The sequence below is a fragment of the Pelobates fuscus genome, chromosome 2, assembly GCF_036172605.1.
Source record: "Pelobates fuscus isolate aPelFus1 chromosome 2, aPelFus1.pri, whole genome shotgun sequence".
Lineage (NCBI taxonomy): Eukaryota > Metazoa > Chordata > Amphibia > Anura > Pelobatidae > Pelobates > Pelobates fuscus.
In genome coordinates this window covers 31,705,017-31,727,961 of record NC_086318.1, presented here as the reverse complement: position 1 = coordinate 31,727,961, position 22,945 = coordinate 31,705,017, and the positions used below count along the sequence as shown (strand labels likewise).

At 41.2% G+C, this 22,945-nt stretch overlaps 1 protein-coding gene across 1 annotated transcript in view; it reads right to left on the bottom strand.

The window, feature by feature from the left end:
- Positions 1-22,945, bottom strand: part of LOC134586120 (adhesion G protein-coupled receptor F5-like) — a 113,597-nt gene that overhangs the window by 27,329 nt on the left and 63,323 nt on the right. Inside the window, exons 8-14 of the mRNA XM_063441630.1 lie at positions 19,789-19,931; positions 18,804-19,013; positions 14,674-14,880; positions 14,419-14,571; positions 9,440-9,655; positions 8,265-8,462; positions 5,808-5,957 (exon numbers count right to left, since the gene is read on the bottom strand). Of these exons, the coding sequence (XP_063297700.1) occupies positions 5,808-5,957; positions 8,265-8,462; positions 9,440-9,655; positions 14,419-14,571; positions 14,674-14,880; positions 18,804-19,013; positions 19,789-19,931 (1,277 nt within the window). The remainder of the gene's footprint in view (positions 1-5,807; positions 5,958-8,264; positions 8,463-9,439; positions 9,656-14,418; positions 14,572-14,673; positions 14,881-18,803; positions 19,014-19,788; positions 19,932-22,945) is intronic.

The following is a 22,945-nucleotide window of genomic DNA, read 5'->3' as shown; positions in this document are numbered from 1 at the left end:
AATGAACTATACACTAAAACTGCTTTATTTAGCTGAAGTAATTTAGGTGACTATAGAGTTCCTTTAATGAGCCTATGTTTCCATTTGGGGTATTATAACAGTTTGACTGTTCAAAAAAAACCCATAAAGGCCTACCATTTGTAAAAGTAGACACTCCAGGGTATTTCACATGGTGCATATTGTGCCTTAGCATGCCCCCATTTTTTTACCAATATATGCCAAAGTGGTAAAAAAATAATTTTGGGCATTTTTTTTTACATACGGATTGCATTTTTGCTGGGAATTTTGTATATTTCATATGTGCCACTAAGTTCAAAACCCCCAAATTATGCTCAGCTAAGTCTTCTGAGTAAAAAGACACCCCCAATGAATGTCGTTGGCACTATTTTGTGAAGCTACAGTGCCATATAGGAGACCAAGCCACATCAGTTTTTACCGAACTTTGAATTTTGACGCTGGGCCTATGTGCAATTTCCAAGCATCTTCACAGGTTTTAAATTCAAACTACCCCACAAAGGCCTACCATTTCTTAAAGTAGACACCCCAGGGTATTTCAAAAGGCATTTTTTGAACCTTAGCGTGGGATCATTTTTCCTCTAGCTTGTACCAAGTGTAGTGGTAATAAGCGTTTTTTCTGCCTTTTTTAGACACACAAAGTGAGTTTGCACAGTATATTTTGCAAACCTTATGTGTACTACCACTGTATAATACTTCATATGTTGCTTAGCTATGTCGGCTGAGTACAAAAATACCCCCGTATGTACCTTTGCCAGGTATATGTGGACATCGGAGGGCAGGGCTGCCATCAGAAATTTTGGGGCCCCTGACAAAGCACAAGGTCTGGGTTTGAGTAGTGGATGTAGTGTGTGTACATTGATGTAGTGTGTGTTTGTGTAGTGGATGCAGTGTATGTATGTACTAGATAAAATGTATTTAGTGGATTCAGTGTCTGTAGTGGATGTAGTGTGTGTATTAGACGCAGTGTCTGTGTATAGTGAATGCAGAGTGTTTCAATTTGTGGTGGATGTAGTGTGTGTACTGTGAATACAGGATGTTTGTGTAGTCGATGCTGTGTGTACAGTTGATGCAGAGTGTATGTTAGTGTAGTCAATGCAGAGTGTGTGTCAGTATAGTGAATCCAGAGTGTGTGCATAGTTTAGTGAATGCAGAGTGTGTGTTAGTGTGTAATAAATGCAGACTGTGTGTTAGTGTTATATATGCAGTGTGTGTTAGGGTGTAGTGAATGCAGAGTGTGTCAGTGTAATGAATGTAGTGTGTGTGATTTTGTAGTGAACGCAGAGTGTGTGTTAATGTGTAGTGAATGCAGAGAGTGTGTTAGTGTGTAGCGGATGCAGAGTGTGTGTTAGTGTAGCGAATGCAGAGTGTGTCTTAGTGTAGTGAATGCAGAGTGTGTTTTAGTGTAGTGAATGCAGAGTGTGTTAATGTGTAGCGAATGCAGAGTGTGTGTCAGTATAGTGGATGCAGTTAGTGTGTTAGTGTGTAGTGTATGCAGAGTGCATGTTGTATTAGTGAATGCAGTGTGTGTGTTGTATTAGTGTATGCATTGTGTGTTAGTGTATGCAGTGTGTGTGTGTTGTATTAGTGTATGCAGTGTGTGTTAGTGTATGCAGTGTGTGTTAGTGTATGCAGTGTGTGTGTTGTATTAGTGTATGCATTGTGTGTTAGTGTATGCAGTGTGTGTGTGTTGTATTAGTGTATGCAGTGTGTGTGAGTGTATGCATTGTGTGTTGTGTCAGTGTATGCAGAGTGTGTGTTGTGTTAGTATATGCAGAGTGTGTGTTGTGTTAGTGTATGCAGAGTGTGTGTTGTGTTAGTGTATGCAGAGTGTGTGTTGTGTTAGTGTATGCAGTGTGTGTTGTGTTAGTGTATGCAGTGTGTCTGTGTTGTGTTAGTGTATGCAGAGTGTGTGTTGTGTTAGTGTATGCCGAGTGTGTGTTGTGTTAGTGTATGCAGTGTGTTGTGTTAGTGTATGCATTGTGTGTTGTGTCAGTGTATGCAGAGTGTGTGTTGTGTCAGTGTATGCAGAGTGTGTGTTGTGTTAGTGTATGCCGAGTGTGTGTTGTGTTAGTGTATGCAGTGTGTTGTGTTAGTGTATGCAGTGTGTGTGTTGTGTCCGTGTATGCAGAGTGTGTGTTGTGTCAGTGTATGCAGAGTGTGTGTTGTGTTAGTGTATGCCGAGTGTGTGTTGTGTTAGTGTATGCCATGTGTTGTGTTAGTGTATGCAGTGTGTGTGTTGTGTCAGTGTATGCAGAGTGTGTGTTGTGTTAGTGTATGCAGAGTGTGGGTTGTGTTAGTGTATGCAGTGTGTGTTGTGTTAGTGTATGCAGTGTGTGTTGTGTTAGTGTACGCAGTGTGTCTGTGTTGTGTTAGTGTACGCAGTGTGTGTGTGTTGTGTTAGTGTATGCAGTGTGTGTGTGTTGTGTCAGTGTATGCAGTGTGTGTGTTGTGTCAGTGTATGCAGTGCGTGTGTTGTGTTAGTGTATGCAGTGTGTGTGTGTTGTGTCAGTGTATGCAGTGTGTGTGTGTGTGTTGTGTCAGTGTATGCAGTGTGTGTGTTGTGTTAGTGTATGCAGAGTGTGTGTTGTGTCAGTGTATGCAGAGTGTGTGTTGTGTTAGTGTATGCAGTGTGTTGTGTTAGTGTATGCAGTGTGTTGTGTTAGTGTATGCAGTGTGTGTGTGTTGTGTCAGTGTATGCAGAGTGTGTGTTGTGTTAGTGTATGCAGTGTGTCTGTGTTGTGTTAGTGTACGCAGTGTGTGTTGTGTTAGTGTATGCAGTGTGTGTGTGTGTTGTGTCAGTGTATGCAGAGTGTGTGTTGTGTTAGTGTATGCAGTGTGTCTGTGTTGTGTTAGTGTACGCAGTGTGTTGTGTCAGTGTATGCAGTGTGTGTGTGTTGTGTTAGTGTATGCAGTGTGTGTGTTGTGTTAGTGTATGCAGTGTGTGTGTTGTGTCAGTGTATGCAGTGTGTGTGTGTTGTGTTAGTGTATGCAGTGTGTGTGTTGTATCAGTGTATACAGTGTGTGTGTGTTGTGTTAGTGTATGCAGTGTGTGTGCTGTGTCAGTGTATGCAGTGTGTGTTGTGTCAGTGAATGCAGTGTGTGTTGTGTTAGTGAATGCAGTGTGTGTTGTGTCAGTGTATGCAGTGTGTGTGTTGTGTTAGTGTATGCAGTGTGTGTGTGTCGTGTCAGTGTATGCAGTGTGTGTTGTGTTAGTGTATGCAGTGTGTGTTGTGTTAGTGTATGCAGTGTGTGTTGTGTTAGTGTATGCAGTGTGTCTGTGTTGTGTTAGTGTATGCAGTGTGTCTGTGTTGTGTTAGTGTATGCAGAGTGTGTGTTGTGTTAGTGTATGCAGTGTGTTGTGTTAGTGTATGCAGTGTGTGTTAGTGTATGCATTGTGTGTTGTGTCAGTGTATGCAGAGTGTGTGTTGTGTTAGTGTATGCCGAGTGTGTGTTGTGTTAGTGTATGCAGTGTGTTGTGTTAGTGTATGCAGTGTGTGTGTTGTGTCAGTGTATGCAGAGTGTGTGTTGTGTTAGTGTATGCAGTGTGTGTTGTGTTAGTGTATGCAGTGTGTCTGTGTTGTGTTAGTGTACGCAGTGTGTGTGTTGCGTTAGTGTATGCAGTGTGTGTGTGTTGTGTCAGTGTATGCAGTGTGTGTGTTGTGTCAGTGTATGCAGCACGTGTGTTGTGTTAGTGTATGCAGTGTGTGTGTGTTGTGTCAGTGTATGCAGTGTGTGTGTGTGTGTTGTGTCAGTGTATGCAGTGTGTGTGTGTGTTGTGTCAGTGTATGCAGTGTGTGTGTTGTGTCAGTGTATGCAGTGTGTGTGTTGTGTTAGTGTGTGTGTTGTGTCAGTGTATGCAGTGTGTGTTGTCAGTGTATGCAGTGTGTGTGTTGTGTTAGTGAATGCAGTGTGTGTTGTGTCAGTGTATGCAGTGTGTGTGTTGTGTCAGTGTATGCAGTGTGTGTGTTGTGTTAGTGTATGCAGTGTGTGTGTCGTGTCAGTGTATGCAGTGTGTGTTGTGTCAGTGTATGCAGTGTGTGTGTGTTTTGTTAGTGTATGCAGTGTGTGTGTCGTGTCAGCGTATGTAGTGTGTGTGTGTAAATGTGCAATCTGGGGAAAGGGAGAGGGGGAGGTGGAGGAAGGGGCATTTTCACATACATTTTTAAATGTAATTACATGTTTCTCCCCCCACCCTGCTTACCTGTGTCCAGGGAGGGGGGAGATTACATCCCCGGTGGTCCGGTGGCATGTGGGGGCCCCCGGCTCCCTGTTAACGCAGAGGGGGCCCAGGCAGCACACTGCCTCTTCTCTTCTCCTCTCTTCCAATAACCCTTGCGAGACCCGCGGATCGTTGCCATGGCAACCAGGTCTCGTGAGAGTTATTAGAAGAGAGAAGAGGCTGTGTGCTGCCTGGGCCCCCTCTGCGGTAACAGGGAGCCGGGGGCCCGCGGCTGCACACATAGATAGCGATATTCGCGATCTATGTGTGCAGAGAAAGAAAGTGGGTTGTCACCCCCTGATGGCGGCCCTGTCGGAGGGGCACATTTGGGACACAGCCATTCCAGTTTTTTTCAAACTTTTAATTTTTACGCTGTGCCCATGTCCCATTTTAGAGTATTTTACCAGGCTATATAATCCAAATACCCCATAAAGCCATACCATTTCTTAAAGAAGACATCCCAGGGTATTTCAAAAGGCATAATTGAACCTTAGCGTGGGATCATTTTTCCGCTAGCTTGTACCAAGTGTAGTGGTAATAAGCGTTTTCTGCCTTTTTGACACACAAAGTGAGTTTGCACAGTATATTTTGCAAACCTTATGTGTGCTACGACTGTATAATACTTCATATGTTGCTCAGCTATGTGGTCTGAGTACAGCAATACCCCCGTATGTAACTTTGCCAGGTATATGTGGATGTTGAAGGGGCACATTTGAGACGCAGCCATTCAGTTTTTTTCTAACTTTGAAGTTTTACGCTGTGTCCATGTTCCAATTTGGAGTAGTTTAGATGGTTGGTTATTGAAACTTCCCCACAAACACATACTATTTATTAAAGAATACACCATGGGGTAATTAAAAAAGCATATTTTGAACCTTAGCGTGGGATCATTTTTTCTCTAGTTTGTTCCAGGTGTAGTGGTACTGAGTGTTTTTAAATATATTTTTTTACTTTTTAAAACTATTTTTTAAACTTTTGTTTTTCTTATTAATTTTTTTAAACTTTCCTAAACTTTCTTAAAACTTTTTTTTTTTTTAAGATTTAACATTTTTCTAAGCTTTTTTTTTTTTTACCGTTAACCCCTAACTAGCAGTAAGCAGCACTAACAGTAAATTCCCCATAGCTCCTACAAAAAGATTTTGCGCTCACTCCCGTCACTCCTGTGCAGCAGCAACAACCACAGTACACATCAGGCACCATACATACAGTAAAAACCAAAGAAAAAGTTATCTGCGCTCTCTCCTGAATCACTATGTATATTTAAACAAATAGAGGTCATTTAGTTACTCCAATTGCCATTGGAAGGAATGCCCGCCTGCCAACGTCAAGGCAGACCTCCCTAGGCAAATCCTACACTGACCTAAGTTACACCTTTGTATTGCACGCCTCCCCAACCTCTCACATATACTTCACCATCCCCTCCCCTCACCTATTCAATGTTTTTACTTAATGCTGTTATTACCTTAAAACAGATTGCCATGATATTACCAAATCTATCATCATGCTTTTACAGTATGTTCTGGATGTATGTACACCCCCACACGTGTGAAAATCTCAATAAAAATCTTACCAGCTTTGCTTAGTGGATATCCTGTCATGTCCATACTAGTTACAGAGTCATTTAACTGGTTAAAGATTTTGCATGTAGCCATAATATTGGTAACACAGGGAGCAGGTACTTCATAAGATGCTGTGTAGCATGGGCCATTTTGCTTCATATCTAGGAAGATTAAATAAATTGATCAATCTCAGAGCAGGAGAATATATACATGCTGTTTCCTTTATCCACACAACGCATGATACATAACTCAATGTATTTCTTTTAATTACTCTCTGCAAATGTTTCTCTCTTTGTAACTATTCATATTTTTCTATAACATGGTCTTTAATACGGGTTATAAGGTTTAGGCAGATACTTGAAAGGGAATGATAAATTATACTGCAAAGGGTCTAGAATAGCCACTACTTAACAAACTTGGAAGTCATAGCACACTAACAATTTCTTAAATTCTTTTTTACATTTTTTTTTAATTTACATTTTAGATTAAATATTGGGGAATGTGCTTAATTCCCACATGTTAGAGCAGGCAACCTTCGGCATTCTGGATGTCATGGACTACATCTCCTATAATGCTCTCTTCAGCTATGGTGCTGGTAAATCATCAGGGGAGATGTAGTCTACAACATCAGGAGTCCTGGAGGCTGTCAACCCCTGTGCTAGAGCACTCTATTGATGATGATCTGCCCAAGCGGACAAGCTCCTATAATAGGTAGTGAGTAATAATTTTAAGTGCACATTAAACCTTATTATAATTTACCTAGCTTAATATGAATGGTAATAGATAACTGTGTTTTGCAAATAAGCAATGTAACAACACGTGCCAAGTACATGTTTGAGTATAACGTAATGTGCATGTGCTGGTGCAAGCCCTTTTCATTGATCCTAATTAGGATTCAGGATCCAAACATCTTGCAATGCTACACCCAGTGATGTACTTGCCGTGAGACAAACAAGGCAATTGCCTTGGGCGGCACTTTCCAGGAACGGCAAAAAACGCTGCCCCTAATGCCCACGCAAATACTTTGTTAGCCTGGTGGCATGCGGCTAGCTGAACTCCAGGTGGGCGGTGAGGGAGTGGAGATTTTGAGCTTTCTCTGCTCAGCATCATAGTGCGCTGCAGAATGATGCTGGGAGCCAGAATATGATGTCATATTCCGGCTCCTGGCATCACTCTGCGGTGTACAAGGGAGTTGAGCAGAGAGAGCTCACAAATCTCCACTTCCTCGCTGCCCACCTGGAGTTCAGCTAGCCGCCTGACTGCTTCCATGGCTGCCTCCCTCCCTGCCCAAACAGCCTGTCCAGCAGCCCCACTGGACCCCAGGTAAAAATTCCACCCAAAGGTAGGGAGGCTGGGTGGATTTAAAGTAAAATGTAAAAATTGTCTGTGAGTGTTGGGTGGGGGAGTGAGATGTGTGTGTGTGTGTGGCTGTCAGTGTGTGTGTGTGTGTGTGTGTGCCTGTCTGTGTGTCAGTGTGTCTTTCAGTGTGTGTTTTTGAGGGAGCCTGTGCTTCTTAGTGACTGTGAGTGTGTGTCTGTCAGTGAATGTGTGTTTGTGTCTGAGTGACTGTGTGTGTCTGTCAGTGTGGGTGTATGTATGTCTGTCAGTGTGTGTCTGAGTGATTGTGGTGTGTCTGTCTGTGAGTGAGTATGTGTGTGTCTGAGTGATTGTGTATGCCTGTCAGTGTGTGTGTGTATATGCGTGGGTATGTGTGTCAGTGAGTGAGTGTGTGTGTGTCATTGTGTGTGTATGTCAGTGAATGTGTGCATATCTGTCTGTGCTTGTGTGTGTCTGTCAGTATGTGTCTGTCAGATTGTGTCAAATCAGTGTGTGTGCATGTCAGTGAATCTGAGAGTGTGTGTCTTTCAGTCAAAGTGTGTGTTAGTCTTTTAACAGGAAGAGGTGTGGCATTGACAGGAAGGGGTGGGGAAAATGTAAATTAGGGGTGCCCAAGTTCTGTCATGCCTACTGCAGCACAGATCCAAAATACACCACTGGCTGTACCCCTTTAGTTTAAATGGGAGAACAGCACTGGCTGAATTGTTCATTACTGTGGGCTAGAGAGATGGTGTTTGTTTTTCCTGATGAAATGGGGATATTCACAGTTGAGGTATTTTTTTTATTTTATGTGCATTTTTTAAAAATACATTTTTGTAATACAATGTATATGCCTGGGGTTTGTGGGGTTGATCCAAGGCTGTAGTGATTTTTTAAAATGACACATTAGCCACCTTTAAAAGAAAAAAAAAAGTAAAAATAAGTAGAGAAGTATTGGAAAATGAACAATCAAATCCATGACGAAAAAGTGATTAAAAAGTAAAAATATAAATGCTAAAAATGTTTCAGGATCACAGACATATGGTGAGAGATGTGTAGTCTCGTTAATTCATTGTAAACATAACATTTTCAAGTATTAACCAGGAAGCTGGGGATGTTAAACAGTGAATGATAACAATAAGCATGTTTACCTCGTTCTTCCTTTGAAATGATTAATTTGGCATTAAGGTAATTGTTAATGTTATCCACGCAACATGTAAATGTTACTGAAGTTTCACAGACATACGAGAAACTAGCTGGCTGAATCTGAATCTGGCTGGCTGGAATCAGGCTATAGACGTCAACTCTTCTCGATGTTGTCATGTTGTTTGAAAAACAGTAATATGTACCTGTTAATTCAAAAAGAGCAAAATGACTAAGGTTATCACATCATAATACATGATTATTTCACTTCTGCATCTTTTCCTTATCTGAATACCTTTCCAAAATGACCCCCTTGTCTATTATATCATATCACTTCCAACTAACCCAAAATTTTGTAAATACATATCTTCAAAATTCAACAGCTCTCGTATATGTTAATACAAAGCTGCGTACATTCTCTCTATGCCGGGGTCCTTTGTTTTGTTTCTATTATAACAATTTTAATACAATTACCTAGAATATGATTTGTTTTTTTTCTACTGCTTAAATTGTGTTTATGTCAATCCTGCTGATGTCTATCTCCTGATTAGGCCAGGCCCTTTCACAAAAACAATATAACTCTTCGAACAACAGCAAAACATTTTTAAATAAATTACAGAACCGGCATGGATGAGGAGAGGTAAATACCATGTTGCCTTCACAGAGAATAATTTACTCTGTGTGGTGATCTGCTGTTTGTGGGTACATCAAAGTGTTCTGTTCCAAAAGTGGTCTACACTAATAAAAAAAAAAAAAAGGCAAATTTCTTTGAGAACTAACTGAACTGGCACTCACATTCCATTGCACATTGGCATTTCTGGCAACATAATCACAACAGCACACTGTAGTGGTTATGGTGCTTGGAGTGTTCCTTTAATAGATTTTAACCCTTTCAGTATTCAGTGTCAAAAAGAAGGAAGGCCCAGAAATCTGAAAAGTAGCATGTACATATATATATATTTGTTGCTGTATGGAATAAAATGGCAAAATGTGAAAATGAGACACTGATGATAGTAACAGCTCATACCATTACTATTTAAACTAATGTGCTTATTAGCTATCCGAGCTGTAATATTTACCAGCAGATTACGGACTGTTCTCACCTTCATAATACCACAATGTATGTATTTTACTGAACTCTAACTTGCTTTGCAGGTGGTACAGGAGGGAGGACATAACTTACCGTTCCAATTTGTATTCAACGTATCACTAGGAATTGTTAGTGTAGATATTTTTCCCACATTGGTATAATATGTTTGGCTAATGGGCATTGCTGTCAATGAGTTACCAGTACTGCTAAACTTCCACGTTATCGAGTCGCTTTCTTTACATTGCAACTGAAGTACTTTCCCTTGTGATACTTTGAAAATGTCAACCACAGGATATATCTGTAGGGTCGCTGTTTGGAAAAAAAAACAAAAAAACATAACCAGCGATATAAATGACACGGTCATGATGATGTCTTCTATTAATAGGCACTCATTTACATACAGTAGTTAAAGACACGAAATCCGGTAAATCTAAACTTTCGATACACTCTATTTATTGATGTGATCACCGTTTATAAGATAAAATCTGCCACTTTCATTTCAGAAATTATATTGTACATTTTTAAAAACTATTAACAAAACAAAACCAAAAAAAAATAACCTATTGTGAATCCTTTAACAAGCCAGTAAGAATCCCCCTAAACAGAAACAATGAAATAAAGAGAGATGGCTATTTATTTATATATTATACAATACATATATTTCTATTATACGCTATACATCTTCAGTGAACACTGCCGGTAAAACTTACAAATAAAATTTTTACATCTTTCAATTTGCATTCTATGAAATCAGAATTTTGAAAGCAGGATTTGTTCCTTCACCCCACACTATTTCAGCATTTACTAGGTTGAACAGAACAGCAGAGATGTAATTCTGCCTTGAAGCAATTGCCATCCATTGATGCCCTAGACGTGAGTGTGTGTGTGTGTGTGTGTGTGTGTGTGTGAACGTATAGGAGAAATGCCATATATCACACATGTGCACTTGGCATAGTGCCGTTTGAGTGCATGGGCTGTGCAAGAGTTGACTCATTTGCATACTTTGCTAGACTTTGCCCAGAGAGTGTTAAACTAAAACTAATATATAGACACATTTTATATAATTGTAATTTAAATATAGTGTTGCTAACTTTTAGTTTAATGCCAACATATAGACACATTTTATATAATTGTAATTTAAATATAGTATTGCTAACTTTTAGTTGAATGCCAACATATAGACACATTTTATATAATTTTAAATTAAATATAGTGTTGCTAACTTTTAGTTTTATGCCAACATATAGACACATTTTATATAATTGTAATTTAAATATAGTATTGCTAACTTTTAGTTTTATGCTAACATTTAAAGTCCATTTTCAAAGTTAGAATTTTTAAAAAGCAGGACAACCCATTGATCATTCCTTTGATATTCAGTTAATTTACAATTACAACAAGACATAAGGATGAGTGTAAAGTAATGCATTAAAGTCAATGTGAAAATGAAGTTACCTTTTATAGAATTAGCATACATTCAATGATGTTGTTTTATTAAGCTGCATTTTACCTGATCCCCCTTCCCCTTTTTGGGATACACCCCAGGGGTTTGAACAAGAACAGCGTACCGACCCCACATTAGAGGGATATAGGAAGGCAGTGGCCGTTACCCCAGGAAACAACCCGCACGAAAAGTTTGAATGGTATAAGGGATTGCTGTATAGAGTGACCGGGGGGTGGGACAAGGGGCCACCCAGGTCATCAAAAGACAGTTAATTGTACCCCGTAAATTCTGGGCTGAGTTATTAAAACTCAGTCATGACATTCCCCTAGCAGGACATCTAGGGGTCAAAAAGACAAGGGACAGGTTAACCCAAACGTTCTTCTGGCCTAGGGTCACACAGGACCTCAAGTATTTTAGCAGGACATGCGACGTATGTCAAAGGGTAGGGAAAAGAGGGGACCTTCAGAAGGCCAAACTTCACCCATTGCCCATTATAGAACAGCCTTTTCACCGAGTAGCGGTGGACTTAATAGGACCCCTCAGCCGACCCAGCCAGTCGGGCAAAAAGTTCATATTAACGGTAGTAGACTACGCCACTAGATACCCAGAGGCAGTCGCCCTCACAAACATAGAGGCAGAGACCGTGGCAGAGGCCCTCATTAAGTTATTCACCCGGGTAGGTTTCCCCCAGGAGATCCTATCCGATCGGGGAACTCAGTTCACGGCAACCCTGACACAACAATTGTGGCAGAGCTGTGGAGTGAAAACCCTGTTCAGCACCCCCTATCATCCCCAGACTAACGGGCTCTGTGAACGTTTCAATGGCACACTAAAACAGATGCGTGTACACGTGTCCCGGGTACTCAAACGAATTCACCTCGCAGGGCTCACATTGAAACCAGACAAATGTCATGTAGGCATGGCCGAGGTACAGTATCTTGCCCACAGAGTGGGCTCTGGTAGACAACGTCCAGAGCCAGCTAAGGTAGAGGCCATAGCTAACTGGCCCCAACCTCGTACCAAAACCCAGGTACTAGCCTTCTTAGGGACGCCAGTTATTACAGAAAGTTTGTCCCAGAGTACAGCGCCCTGGCCAAACCCCTCACGACCTTACCAAAAAGACCCTTCCCAAACAGGTCTCCTGGACCCCAGAGTGCACGGACGCTTTCCAGAAGCGTAAAGCGGCATTGAGTGAGGCTCCTGTGTTGGCAGCACCCGACCACACTAAACAATTTCTTGTACACACAGATGCCTCCATGTTTGGGCTGGGAGCCGTGCTAAGCAAAGTGGGAGCCGATGGCATGGAACACCCGGTGGCATACCTCAGCCGCAAACTTTTACCCTGAGAAGTCAGCTATGCCACCGTGGAAAAAGAGTGCTTGGCTCTCGTGTGGGCACTCAAGAAACTTCAGCCCTATTTGTACGGACGGGCATTTACCCTTATGACCGACCACAACCCCCTGGTGTGGCTTAACCGGGTAGCGGGTGACGATCCCAGGCTATTACGGTGGAGCCTGGCCCTCCAACCCTACAATTTTACCATGCAGTACCGTCCGGGCAAACAGAACGGTAATGCGGATGGCCTGTCACGCCAGACCGAACTGGACTACTAAAAACACACTTTTTCTCGGACATCCCCAAGCCAACCCGACAGGGTCTAGGCGGGTATGCCGACCTATGGACTTATAGGGGAGCAGTGTGAAGAAATGACTCTGTTATCCGGTATTTCTGCCTGTTTCTTGCTATTTCTGTATGCTTTCAATCGGCAGATGGAACTGCCGAACAAAGACCACCCCTGGCTCACTTAACTTCAAAGCCGGCATCACTTTCACCCTCTAAGTGTGCAGTCGGCGTTCGTACTGCCGAACGCCACGTGGCAGAGAAAACCGCGGCCATCTTTTTTTCAGTCAAACAAAGGCAGCGGGACTTGGTCGTTGAGTGTCTGGAACTAAAATCGGACACTCGACTTCCCGAACACCGGTCCCAAACGTACGAACGCTGGAACTATATGTACCGACTAGCTAGAAGAGCGCTATTCGGTACATTTGTGTATACGAATGAGGGGAACAATCGCTGCTAAGAGCCAGGGGGATTCGGTTAGTATTTATATTCATTTTTCTCCTTTTTCTAAAGTGACCGGCAAATCCCCACGAACCTATGGAACTATTTTGGGCAGCCCACCCACGGTGAACCGGTCACAAAGGACTTCCATGGTTTTTGCGAACCCCTGAACCGATCTGGGTGAAATTTGAATATGTTGGTCAGCCAGATCGGGGCTATCAGGGGACATAGGAATTGTGGGGATACCCCATGTATAAAGGGGTGTTCCAGAAATTGGGGAAAACAGTGATTTTTCAGCCGGGAGATAATTGGGTTGTTACTGTATCAGACCTGATTATCTCCAGGGCTAGGGGAGGGAACTATATGTTTATGTTGGGTGTGTTTTATATTTTTACTGTACAGAATTGTTACTCCTCCCTGTGGGATGTCCCCTTGCATGGGGACCTGCATAAAAAGCCCTGTATGTGAATAAAGCTGAGTTCTACTTGTATCCTGATCCTGGACTCTGACTGTTATTTGGAATTCGTATGCTTTACTAAGGGAATTATCTTGTGAAGCTATTTGTATTTCGTATGGATTTCGTTCCTTGGGACTACCGAACGGAGGTCTATCTACATTAGCCTCTGGCGCTTCGGGAGGAAACTACCGAAAGAGGTTTGGCTAGACGTAGTTTCCTTACAACTGTCACCTCAACACAATTTTTTAATATTATGATCGTTTCATCTAGTTTACTATAGGTAGGGATGAGTTTTTCTCATATTTTACATATACTTCATTTAACCCCTTAAGGACCAAACTTCTGGAATAAAAGGGAATCATGACATGTCACACACGTCATGTGTCCTTAAGGGGTTAATAAATAATCTATTTCCTTTCAAAATTTAATAAAGGTGTTTTTAGGGTGCTAGGGGTGCCTAAAAGGACATAGAAAGTAAATTTGGGCTTGTTTATGGGCTTTGTGGTTGTGGGAGGCACAATTGTGTGGCACTTTACAGCCATTCTTGGTGCAGTCCAATGAACTACTCACAATATCTGTGTGAGAGACAAATGTGAGGCGTGTGAAGGGGGAGGGCAGAAAAATGCATCTTAACCTGTGTAGGAAATTATTGATTCTGAAGAGTTCTGATGAGAGTTGAATTAGAATGGTAGAAAATGCAAAAGGTAGCTCACACTAAATGTGGACAAACCAGGACGTGTAATATTCGTTTAGGTTCCACACAGTACACAGTGGTGCAATGTGCATTATTATTATTATTATAAATTCCACGGATGACCTCACCATCTGTGCTCTATGGGGATAAGAAACATGGGCTGTCTATTTAAATATTATATAAATATACACACACCTTTCCCCTGATGCTACGTAAAGAGTTAACTGTATGTAAATAATGAAAACATTCACTCCTTTTGTACATTGACTATTCTTTTCTATCATTTGTATTATTTATTATTATTATTATTTACAGAATTTTGACTAATGACATTCCTGGTTATAAAACAAATAATAAATATAAATGCATTCAATCTTAGTTAAGAGGACAGTTTTCCTACGATATAATGTACTTACAATATCTAACAGTAATAGATTGATTTGTTATGGCACCATTGTTGGACCAACAAACACAGTTGTAATTAGAAGATATGTTAGATACACATTGGTCTTGTGTTGCCTTGATTTGCAGCTCTTGACATGAACTAACATTATTCCAGAATACGGATTCTAGAAACGAAAAGGAGCAGAAGAAAAGAAAGTTAGAACAATATAGAAGCTGTTTGGAGATTGTTTTCAATTGCACTTATAGAAATGAAAGAAAGAACTTACTTGTAGTTAAGTCATTTCCACTGATATTCTGACAAGATAGCTTTAGCCTATTTTCTTCTGAACTTGGACAGCAGCTGAGCACAGACATGGCGGCATCATTACAAATCACATTTCCATTTAGTATATTCATCTGTATGGTTTGCACAGTAAGGTTCACCGATGCCTGATAGGAGTTAGTGTCTTGATTCACGATGCAAAAGTAGGTCCCTAAAAATAGCAGAATCTGCATTATTATGAATATGAATTGTTTTTTCTAACCCCAGACTCTCTTTTGCAGCCTGTGTCCCAAACAATTGAACACATAAGTTTGCTCCCAGGACTCACCGAGACCAAGTCTCGCAGCTACAGCCTTATGTAGAAGTAGAAGCTCTGGGACATTGTTTTCTGCCCACCCTACCCCACACCCCAGGGTACTCACTACATAGATAGTACAAATTACCTGGTTTCCAGACACACACATTATACCTACCAACCTCCCCTCACATGCTCATTTCTCACACTGTCTGCCTTTAAACCCTATACCACTCTCATCTCTCCTATGGCTTTAATATTCCATCTAGTCCCCATATCTATAATAGAAACTCCGTGTTCTCCTAATAATGTACTCCTGTCTATTTTTCACTTTTATTCTTACTTCTCTCATTACTAAAATCTCTGTATCCTTCTGCTTACCTGTTCCCGATGACACCATCTTCACTGCCCCCACTTAAGTTCCCTCCTCTCTTTATTCATCCCATGTCCTTTACGCATACCTTTTCTACCTTTCGCCACAAACTCCTTCTCTTTCCCTTTCTCACACCAAACATTTAAATTCTCCTCCTTCTTTCTCTTCCTTTCTATCCTTCTGCTCCTAGCAGCTGGTGATATCTCTCCAAACTCTGGTCCCTCCTTCGCCAACCTACTTTTTGCTAACACCAGGAACAACACCAATCTCATACCCATCCTGTGTAACTCTCCTTTTAAGTCCTCCTTTCACACAGCCCTCTGGAATGCACGCTCTGTGTGCAACTTCACTAAATCAACTGCTGTCCATGATTTTTTAATTTCTCATTCCCTAAATGTTTTTGCTTTAACTGAAACATGGCTCTCTCCCTCTGAAACTGGTACCCATGCCTCATCCTTGATCAGTTTGCTTCCTGGCTTCGCTACTTCCTTTCCTCTTATATTTCATCCTGTAATTCTTGAGGACATCAACATTAACCCACTCTTGACCTTAGTAGTCTCAAAACCTATTTTAATTATTTCTTCCCTTGGGCTATCACAGTAGGCTAATTCTCCCACGCATGTAGCTGGCAGTAGCCTTGATCTTATTTTTCAGATGCATGCATGGTCTCTAAGCTCTATAACATTACATTTCCTTAATTCTATTGCCCTCCAGCAGCTTTCAGCTGATGTCCATTTTCAACTTTCATTCATACCTACCTTCTCCTGTCCTTCCTTGGCTATCTCCTAATATAATGCTACCCTCACCACTGCCCTAGACGCTGTAGGCCCGCTCCAAACATCTTAAGGAGAATTTGCCTCCAACCGTGGAACACAAAATCGACATGCTACCTGCAGAGATGCCCCTGTGTAGCTGAAATCCAACTCTCTCCCTGACCCCCTCCACTCTACTGAGACTGCTCTGATTAACATTACAAATGAACTAATCACGCCTAAATCCAAAGGCCACTTCTACTTACCAATTCTTCTTGACCTCTCGGCTGCCTATGACACTGTTGATCATGTCCTTCTTTTCCAAACTCTTCAATAACCTTGGTCTCTGTGACACTGTCTTCTTGTGGTTCTCCTCCTATCTCTATATATTGTTTATTCCGTTTTTCTTTCTTATGATACCTCCTCCTCTCGTCCTGTCTTGGTTAGAGTCCCCCAAGGCTCTGTTCTTGGTCCCCTTCTGTTTTCTCTTTATACTGACTCTCTTGGCAAACTTATTAATTCATTTGGATTCTGCTACCACCTGTAAGCCGATGACACCAAAATATATCTCCGCTCCCCTGATCTATCTCCCGCTGTCACCGCTTGCCTATCTTCCCTCTCGGATTGGATGTCCTACCGCTTTCTGAAACTCCATCTCTCTAAAACTGAGCTTCTTGTTTTTCCTCCTTTCTTACGCAAGATGCTGCTAAGGAGCTTGTTCATGCTATAATAATTTCTCATTTTGATTACTGCAATTCTCTCCTAATTGGTCTCCCCATAGGCCGTACTGCCTTGCTACAGTGAAGGGGGAAGGCAATGATACAATGAATGCTGCCACTAGACTGATTTTTCTCAACAGACGCACCTTTCACACCTCGCCTCTCCGTCAATCCTTACAATGGCTTCCTGTATCCTATAAGAGTCAATTCAAAATACTAACCATTACGTATAAAGCTCTTAACAACTGTAGCCTCTGTTATATTTCTTTACTAATATGTAGCTGACCTTCTCCTGTCCACTGCTCGCACCCTTACTGCTAACTCGTGCTTGCAGGACTTCTCTCGGGCAGCTCCTTTCCTTTGGAACTGTCTGCCTACCTCTATTAGACCTCCCTCTAGTCTTCAATCATTTAAGAAGTTCCTTAGAACCCATCTGTCCAAGAAAGATTATGGCCTCAAACGTGTCTCTTACTCTCCCCTAATGGGCCACTCTCCACTCTCACCTCCAGTTCTGATTCATTTCCACCTTGTGGTTTGGTTGCTATCCCCCTCAATGCCCATTCTATTGTGTTTTTAAACATGTTGTAATTGTCTCATTTATTGTTAAATGTCACCCTTTTTTATTAATATTACAATATCACAATATTAATATTTTTTCATATCGTGAAGTGCTTTGGACTAATTTGGCACTATATAAATGATAAATGACAAAAATAATAATAATTAAAAAATGTGTAATTTCCACATAACAATAACTTAAAGGGAAGTCAATCACTTTGAGACAACTGTTTCATTCAAAAGCTTTGACTTGCCTCACTCTGTATGCTGGGAAAAAGCAGGTAAATATGATTTTTTTTTTCATTTACATTATGTTTTCCACACCCACTCCAGAAGGGACACTGATCTAATCAAACATGGTCCTATCCCTGGGAATGCTGGAATAGTGCACTAGGCATGTCTGAGAGATTTACAAACAATCAGTTGGAAGAACTTTTCATCTTGCAACATCCTGACAGGAGGAGAAGAGAGGGATTCCAATCAAAGTGATTCCTAGTTGGGTAAGATAGGTGGGGGTGGGGCAGGCTGAAGAGATTCCCCTAGCTGAGAAGAATGCCCAAAATGCAATCAGGCCAAGCTTGTAGTAAGTTTATAAATGTTTATATGTTTATTACATCATTTTCTATGTTTTACTTGCTTTATTTTGGTTTGTATATTTGTTTAAAAGTGCTGGATTGCTGGTATAAAACAATAAATTGTCGATGCATTTCACTCTAATTCTTTAAAAAAAAAAAGAGAATGGGTCCTTTTTGCCTAACCAGGTTGTTGATCTAAGGAGAAATCTGACTGCCATTATGGAGTCAACAATTATTATTTTCTCATTGTTGTGGCATAATCAGAAATGGTTTCAATTGTTTGTTTTTTGACTTCTTTTGGATCAACATCATCTCTATGAGAAGTCTGTGACTGGACTGCGAGAGTGTCTGGATGACGTCAGGATGGGGTATGGAAGATTACCACCGGGAGCTTTGCCGGACGCTGGATGTCAGGTAAGTAAAACTTTTTATTTGCCATTTTTAAGGCCGGACCTATTAGGACACTGTAAGTTGAGGAGCAATTTTTGTTAAAGGGTTAGAGTAACCCATAAACAACCTAGATGGGTGGGTTGTGGTGGTCAGACCAGTTTTGGACAGTCTGATCATGGTTTTGGTCAAATGGCAATGTTTTAATTTATCAGAAAAATCAGAGCTATGCACCAAAACCACTTGATTACATGATAGTTACAGCCCTTTAATGCACGGAAAATAGGCAAAAGTTATCAAAAGCAAAGTTAACATTAAGGATGCCTTATTGGTGTAATATAAATACCCACTTGTTTTACTCTATGTCCTTACGTAAAATACAGTAATAGACTTTTGTAGTAATAATTAAAAGGATCAGTGAGAACTTGCAAATTTCTTAAGAGCATCATAGGTAATAAAATGGGTGTAATCTTACCCGCATTGCTGGCAGTAAGTGATGATATCGTTAAGGTGAATGAGATCATGCCACTTAGTACATTTGTCTTGTTTGTAGCATTAGGAATGGATTGGCCACCATTTAGGTACCAGTTGATAGTTGAGTAAGAATTAATGGAGACATTGCAGAAAAAGGTTACATTATCACCAAGATATGGAAATTCGGTAGACCGGTTCAGAGTGATGTTATCTATGGAAAAAAAATAAAAAAAAATCAGTAGAATATTTTGATTAGAAAGCAGTCAGCATTCCCTGAGAGATGTTCACATCCTTATACCATATCTCCATCTTGGACAATGAAAATGTAATTTGTAAAATTGAAGATTATCATAGTTATTTGCTAGAATGCGAATTGTCTGTAATTGAAAGCAAAATGTAACTTTTAGACCAAAACAGCTAAATCTGATAACAAAAATCTCCAAGTCAGCCACTTTTAGTTAGACTATTGTGGCCTAAAATTTGAACAGGTTGATTTACTAAAGTAAGAAGTAGCAGGAGTTAAAGGTAAATTCACAGTAATTTCTAAATTTTAGGTCAAAACAGAGAAACTGAAAACAGAGCAGAATTTACATGTTTTGTTCTAGAATTAGAAATTTGCTTTTAACCCCTTAAGGACCGGCCTGTTTTTGCGATGTTTGTACGTTAAGGACCAGAGCAGTTTGTGTTTAGCTGTAATTTTCCGCTCTCTCATTTATGGTTCCCATACAAATTATATATTGTTTTTTTCAGGACAAGAAGGGCTTTCTTTACATACCATTATTTGTATCATGTCATATAATTTACTTTAAAAAAAAAAATATGGTGAAAAATGGAAAAAAAAAATTTGGACTTTTACTTGAAAAATCTTTTACTGATCTACAAAAGCTAATGAAAAAACTGCTAAATAGATTCAAAACGTTGTCCTGAGTTTAAAAACACCCAGTGTTTACATGCGTTATTGCTTTGTTTTGTCTGCAAATACTTACCTGTAACTTTATTTAGGATGGGTGGGTTAGTGAGATTGAAAATTCCTGTTAAATTTGCAAGTAAGTTGTTATTTGCTGCTTGGATTGAAGAAGCATCAAATTGATCTGCAGTGATTGTGTAATCAGCAACGACACTCCCAGGTCTGAAAGTGAGATATAGTGTCACCTTTTTATTTTAAGACAAACAAATTAAAAGCATAATTTTTTACAATACATTTTTTTTAAATAATTCAAAATATTACGTTTAAACCATTAGTGGTACGTGGGTGTTGTGTGGGTTTCTGTGGTCATATAATTCTAAAATATATAAACTGATGTACCAACAACATTCTAGAGGGAATGGGGTATAGTGACACAAAGGGTAAAAGTAGGGGTACAAAGTAGGTTGTTAGAAAAGTATTCACTGAGGGCTTGGTAGGTAATTTTTTACAGTTGCATGAGAGGAGTCATGGGGGATGGGGATAAAAAAAACTGCTGTTTAATTGATATGCTTTCTTGAAGAAGTGAGTTTTCAATGATTTTTTGAATGAGTGGGTGAAATTCTTACGGAGAAGGGAGGGGAGTTCCACAGAAGAGGTGTGTGACGAAGTGCCCTTCGCCACTTGGGCCTGGAGAGGACTGCTTGCCAGCCTCTTGCCATGTGATTATGGTCCCTGGGAGATTGGGCCCTTTAAAAACAGTATTCGGCCATACCAGAGTGTATGTCACTCATTCTGGCCCTTTGAATACAGTGGGGTCATTCAGTACTTGCCCTGTGTGAACGGTGATACCCCAGATAGCTATGCCATGGAGCCCATTCATATAATGAGAGACTATGGGAAAGACTTTAGCTCCATGGCAATTGAACTGTGTGAATAGGATCTGAGCGCTATTCGGTAGTTTTGTGCGCTCAGATCCCAGCTATCTGGGGATATGTGAAATGTCTGTGTGTTATGTGTAAAAGGTGACTTTATGTATGTTAAAGTGGTTTATGTCTTTTTGCAACCATGTGCTCAATGGAGTCTGCTTCTAGCCCTGGATAATTGGCTTACTTTCCCCCATTGTCTCCAGGATAGAGGCCTCTGTAAAACCTGCTTGAACCAGATTTTGTGAACTGTTTGTTGCCAGCCAGGGCCCAAAATATACTTGTACTAACTTTTGAACCCCTGGTCTGATTCATGCCATTTTTAATATGTTGTCCCCCTGAATGGATTGATTGTGGATATGTATTTTTATGTGAATGTGATGTATGGTTTAAGAGTTATGAAAGTTGGGTAGAAAGTATGTTTTAACTGTATGTGTAATTGAGTTTCCTCTCAGGATAAGGGGAGGGAATATGTGGGCTGTAACTGTGATGTGATTGGTTGTTTTGTACCTCCCTGTGGGCGGACCTGTATTTGCAACAACTGTAATAAAAACCAGACTGGGTGTGCCAGCACCTCAGACCTCTGCTTGACCCTCAACACGGAGCCTTGTCTCGTTCTTGGGGGGATTCACTGTATGCTGATAGAGACTGATTGCTAGGAGTGTAAGCTGATTGTCTGCTTTTCCTGTTCGTCTGCTAGCAGCTATTCGTGAGGTTCCAGTTCGGAGTGCTATTTTGTATCCAGTTTGGGAGTTTGGTGTTCTGCAGTAGCTGTGCCTGTATATCTAGAAGGGGAAGATCTACTAAACGGCGGTTTAACCCTTTTATGCCTGGGGGTGCCGTTACAAGGTGCAGCCCTGGAAAAGTCTTGGAGGTGATTGTTAGAGGTGGGAGTACGGACAGAGGATATACGTAGGTCTTTGTCAGAGCATAGGGGCCTTGACGGGACATACTTGTGCATTAGGGAGGATAGGTAGGTTGCAGCAGCATTATGTAGGGACTTGTAAGCAAGCACCAGAATTTTAAATTGAGCCCTATATCTAACTGGAAGCCAATGCAGGGACTGACAGAGCGGGGAGGCGTGGGAGGTGCGAGCGGACAGGAAAATGAGCCTTGCCGCTGCATTCATTATAGATTGCAACTGTGCAATCTGGGAACACGTAAGACCACTGAGAAGAGTACTGCAGTAGTCCAGGCGAGAGAGAACAAGAGCATGGACCAGCACCTTAGCACCTTAGTCGCATCCATGGTTAAATAAGGGGCTGATGCGCGCTATGTTTTTGAGATGGAAGCAACAGGATTTGGCGATTTATTGGATATGAGAGGTTGCAGTCAAAAAGAACACCCAGGAAGCGAGCCTGAGAGGTAGAGGTGAAGGTAGACTTGGAGGGAGAAAGACATGGGAGTAGTAACACTTGAGGGAGGAAAGACCAGAAGTTCTGTTTTGGACAGGTTGAGTTTAAGGAAGTGAGCAGCCATCCATTTTGAATTCGAAGAGGCAGTCAGGGACACGAGTCAAGATGGGCAGAGAGAGATCAGGAGAGGACAGGTAGATTTGCGTGTCATCCGCATAGAAATGATAACGGAAGCCAAAGGAGCTGATGAGTTTACCAAGGGAGGAAGAGGCAGAGTCAGAGAAAGAAACACTAAAAGAGCGCTGGGAGAGGTAGGAGGAGCACCAGGAGAGAAAGGTTTCCTGTAAACCAAAATTACGGAGAATGCGAAGAAGCTGTTGATGATCAACAGTGTCAAAGGCAGCAGAAAGATCAAGTAGAATTATGATAGAGTAATGGCCGCGTGATTTAGCAGCAATTAAATCGTTGGATACTTTGGTCACAGCCGTTTCGACAGAATGAACAGCTCGGAATCCAGATTGAAGGGGGTCAAGCAGAGAGTTGGTTTTGAGAAAGTCAGTCAGTCTGGTGTACACAACTCTCTCAAGGATCTTGGAGGCAAATGGCAGTAGCAAGATAGGGCGGTAGTTGGATGGGGAGTTGGGGTCAAGGCTGGGCTTTTTCAGAATTGGGGTTACAGTTGCATGTTTGAAGGGTGAGGGAAATGTGCCAGAGGAAAGGGAGAGATTGAAAATTTTAGTGAGAAGAGAGGGAGACAAAGTGCGGATGAGATATGAAGGAATAGGATCGAGGGAACAGGTGGTGGGGCAGGAGGATCGGAGTAGAGCAGAAACCTATTCTGCTGTAGCAGGTGTGAATGAATGAAGAATGGTGGAGGGAGTGGGGTTGAGTGATGTATTGTTAGGGGAAGGAGAGAAATTAGCAATCTCTTCTCTGATTGTTGAGATCTTCTCAGTGA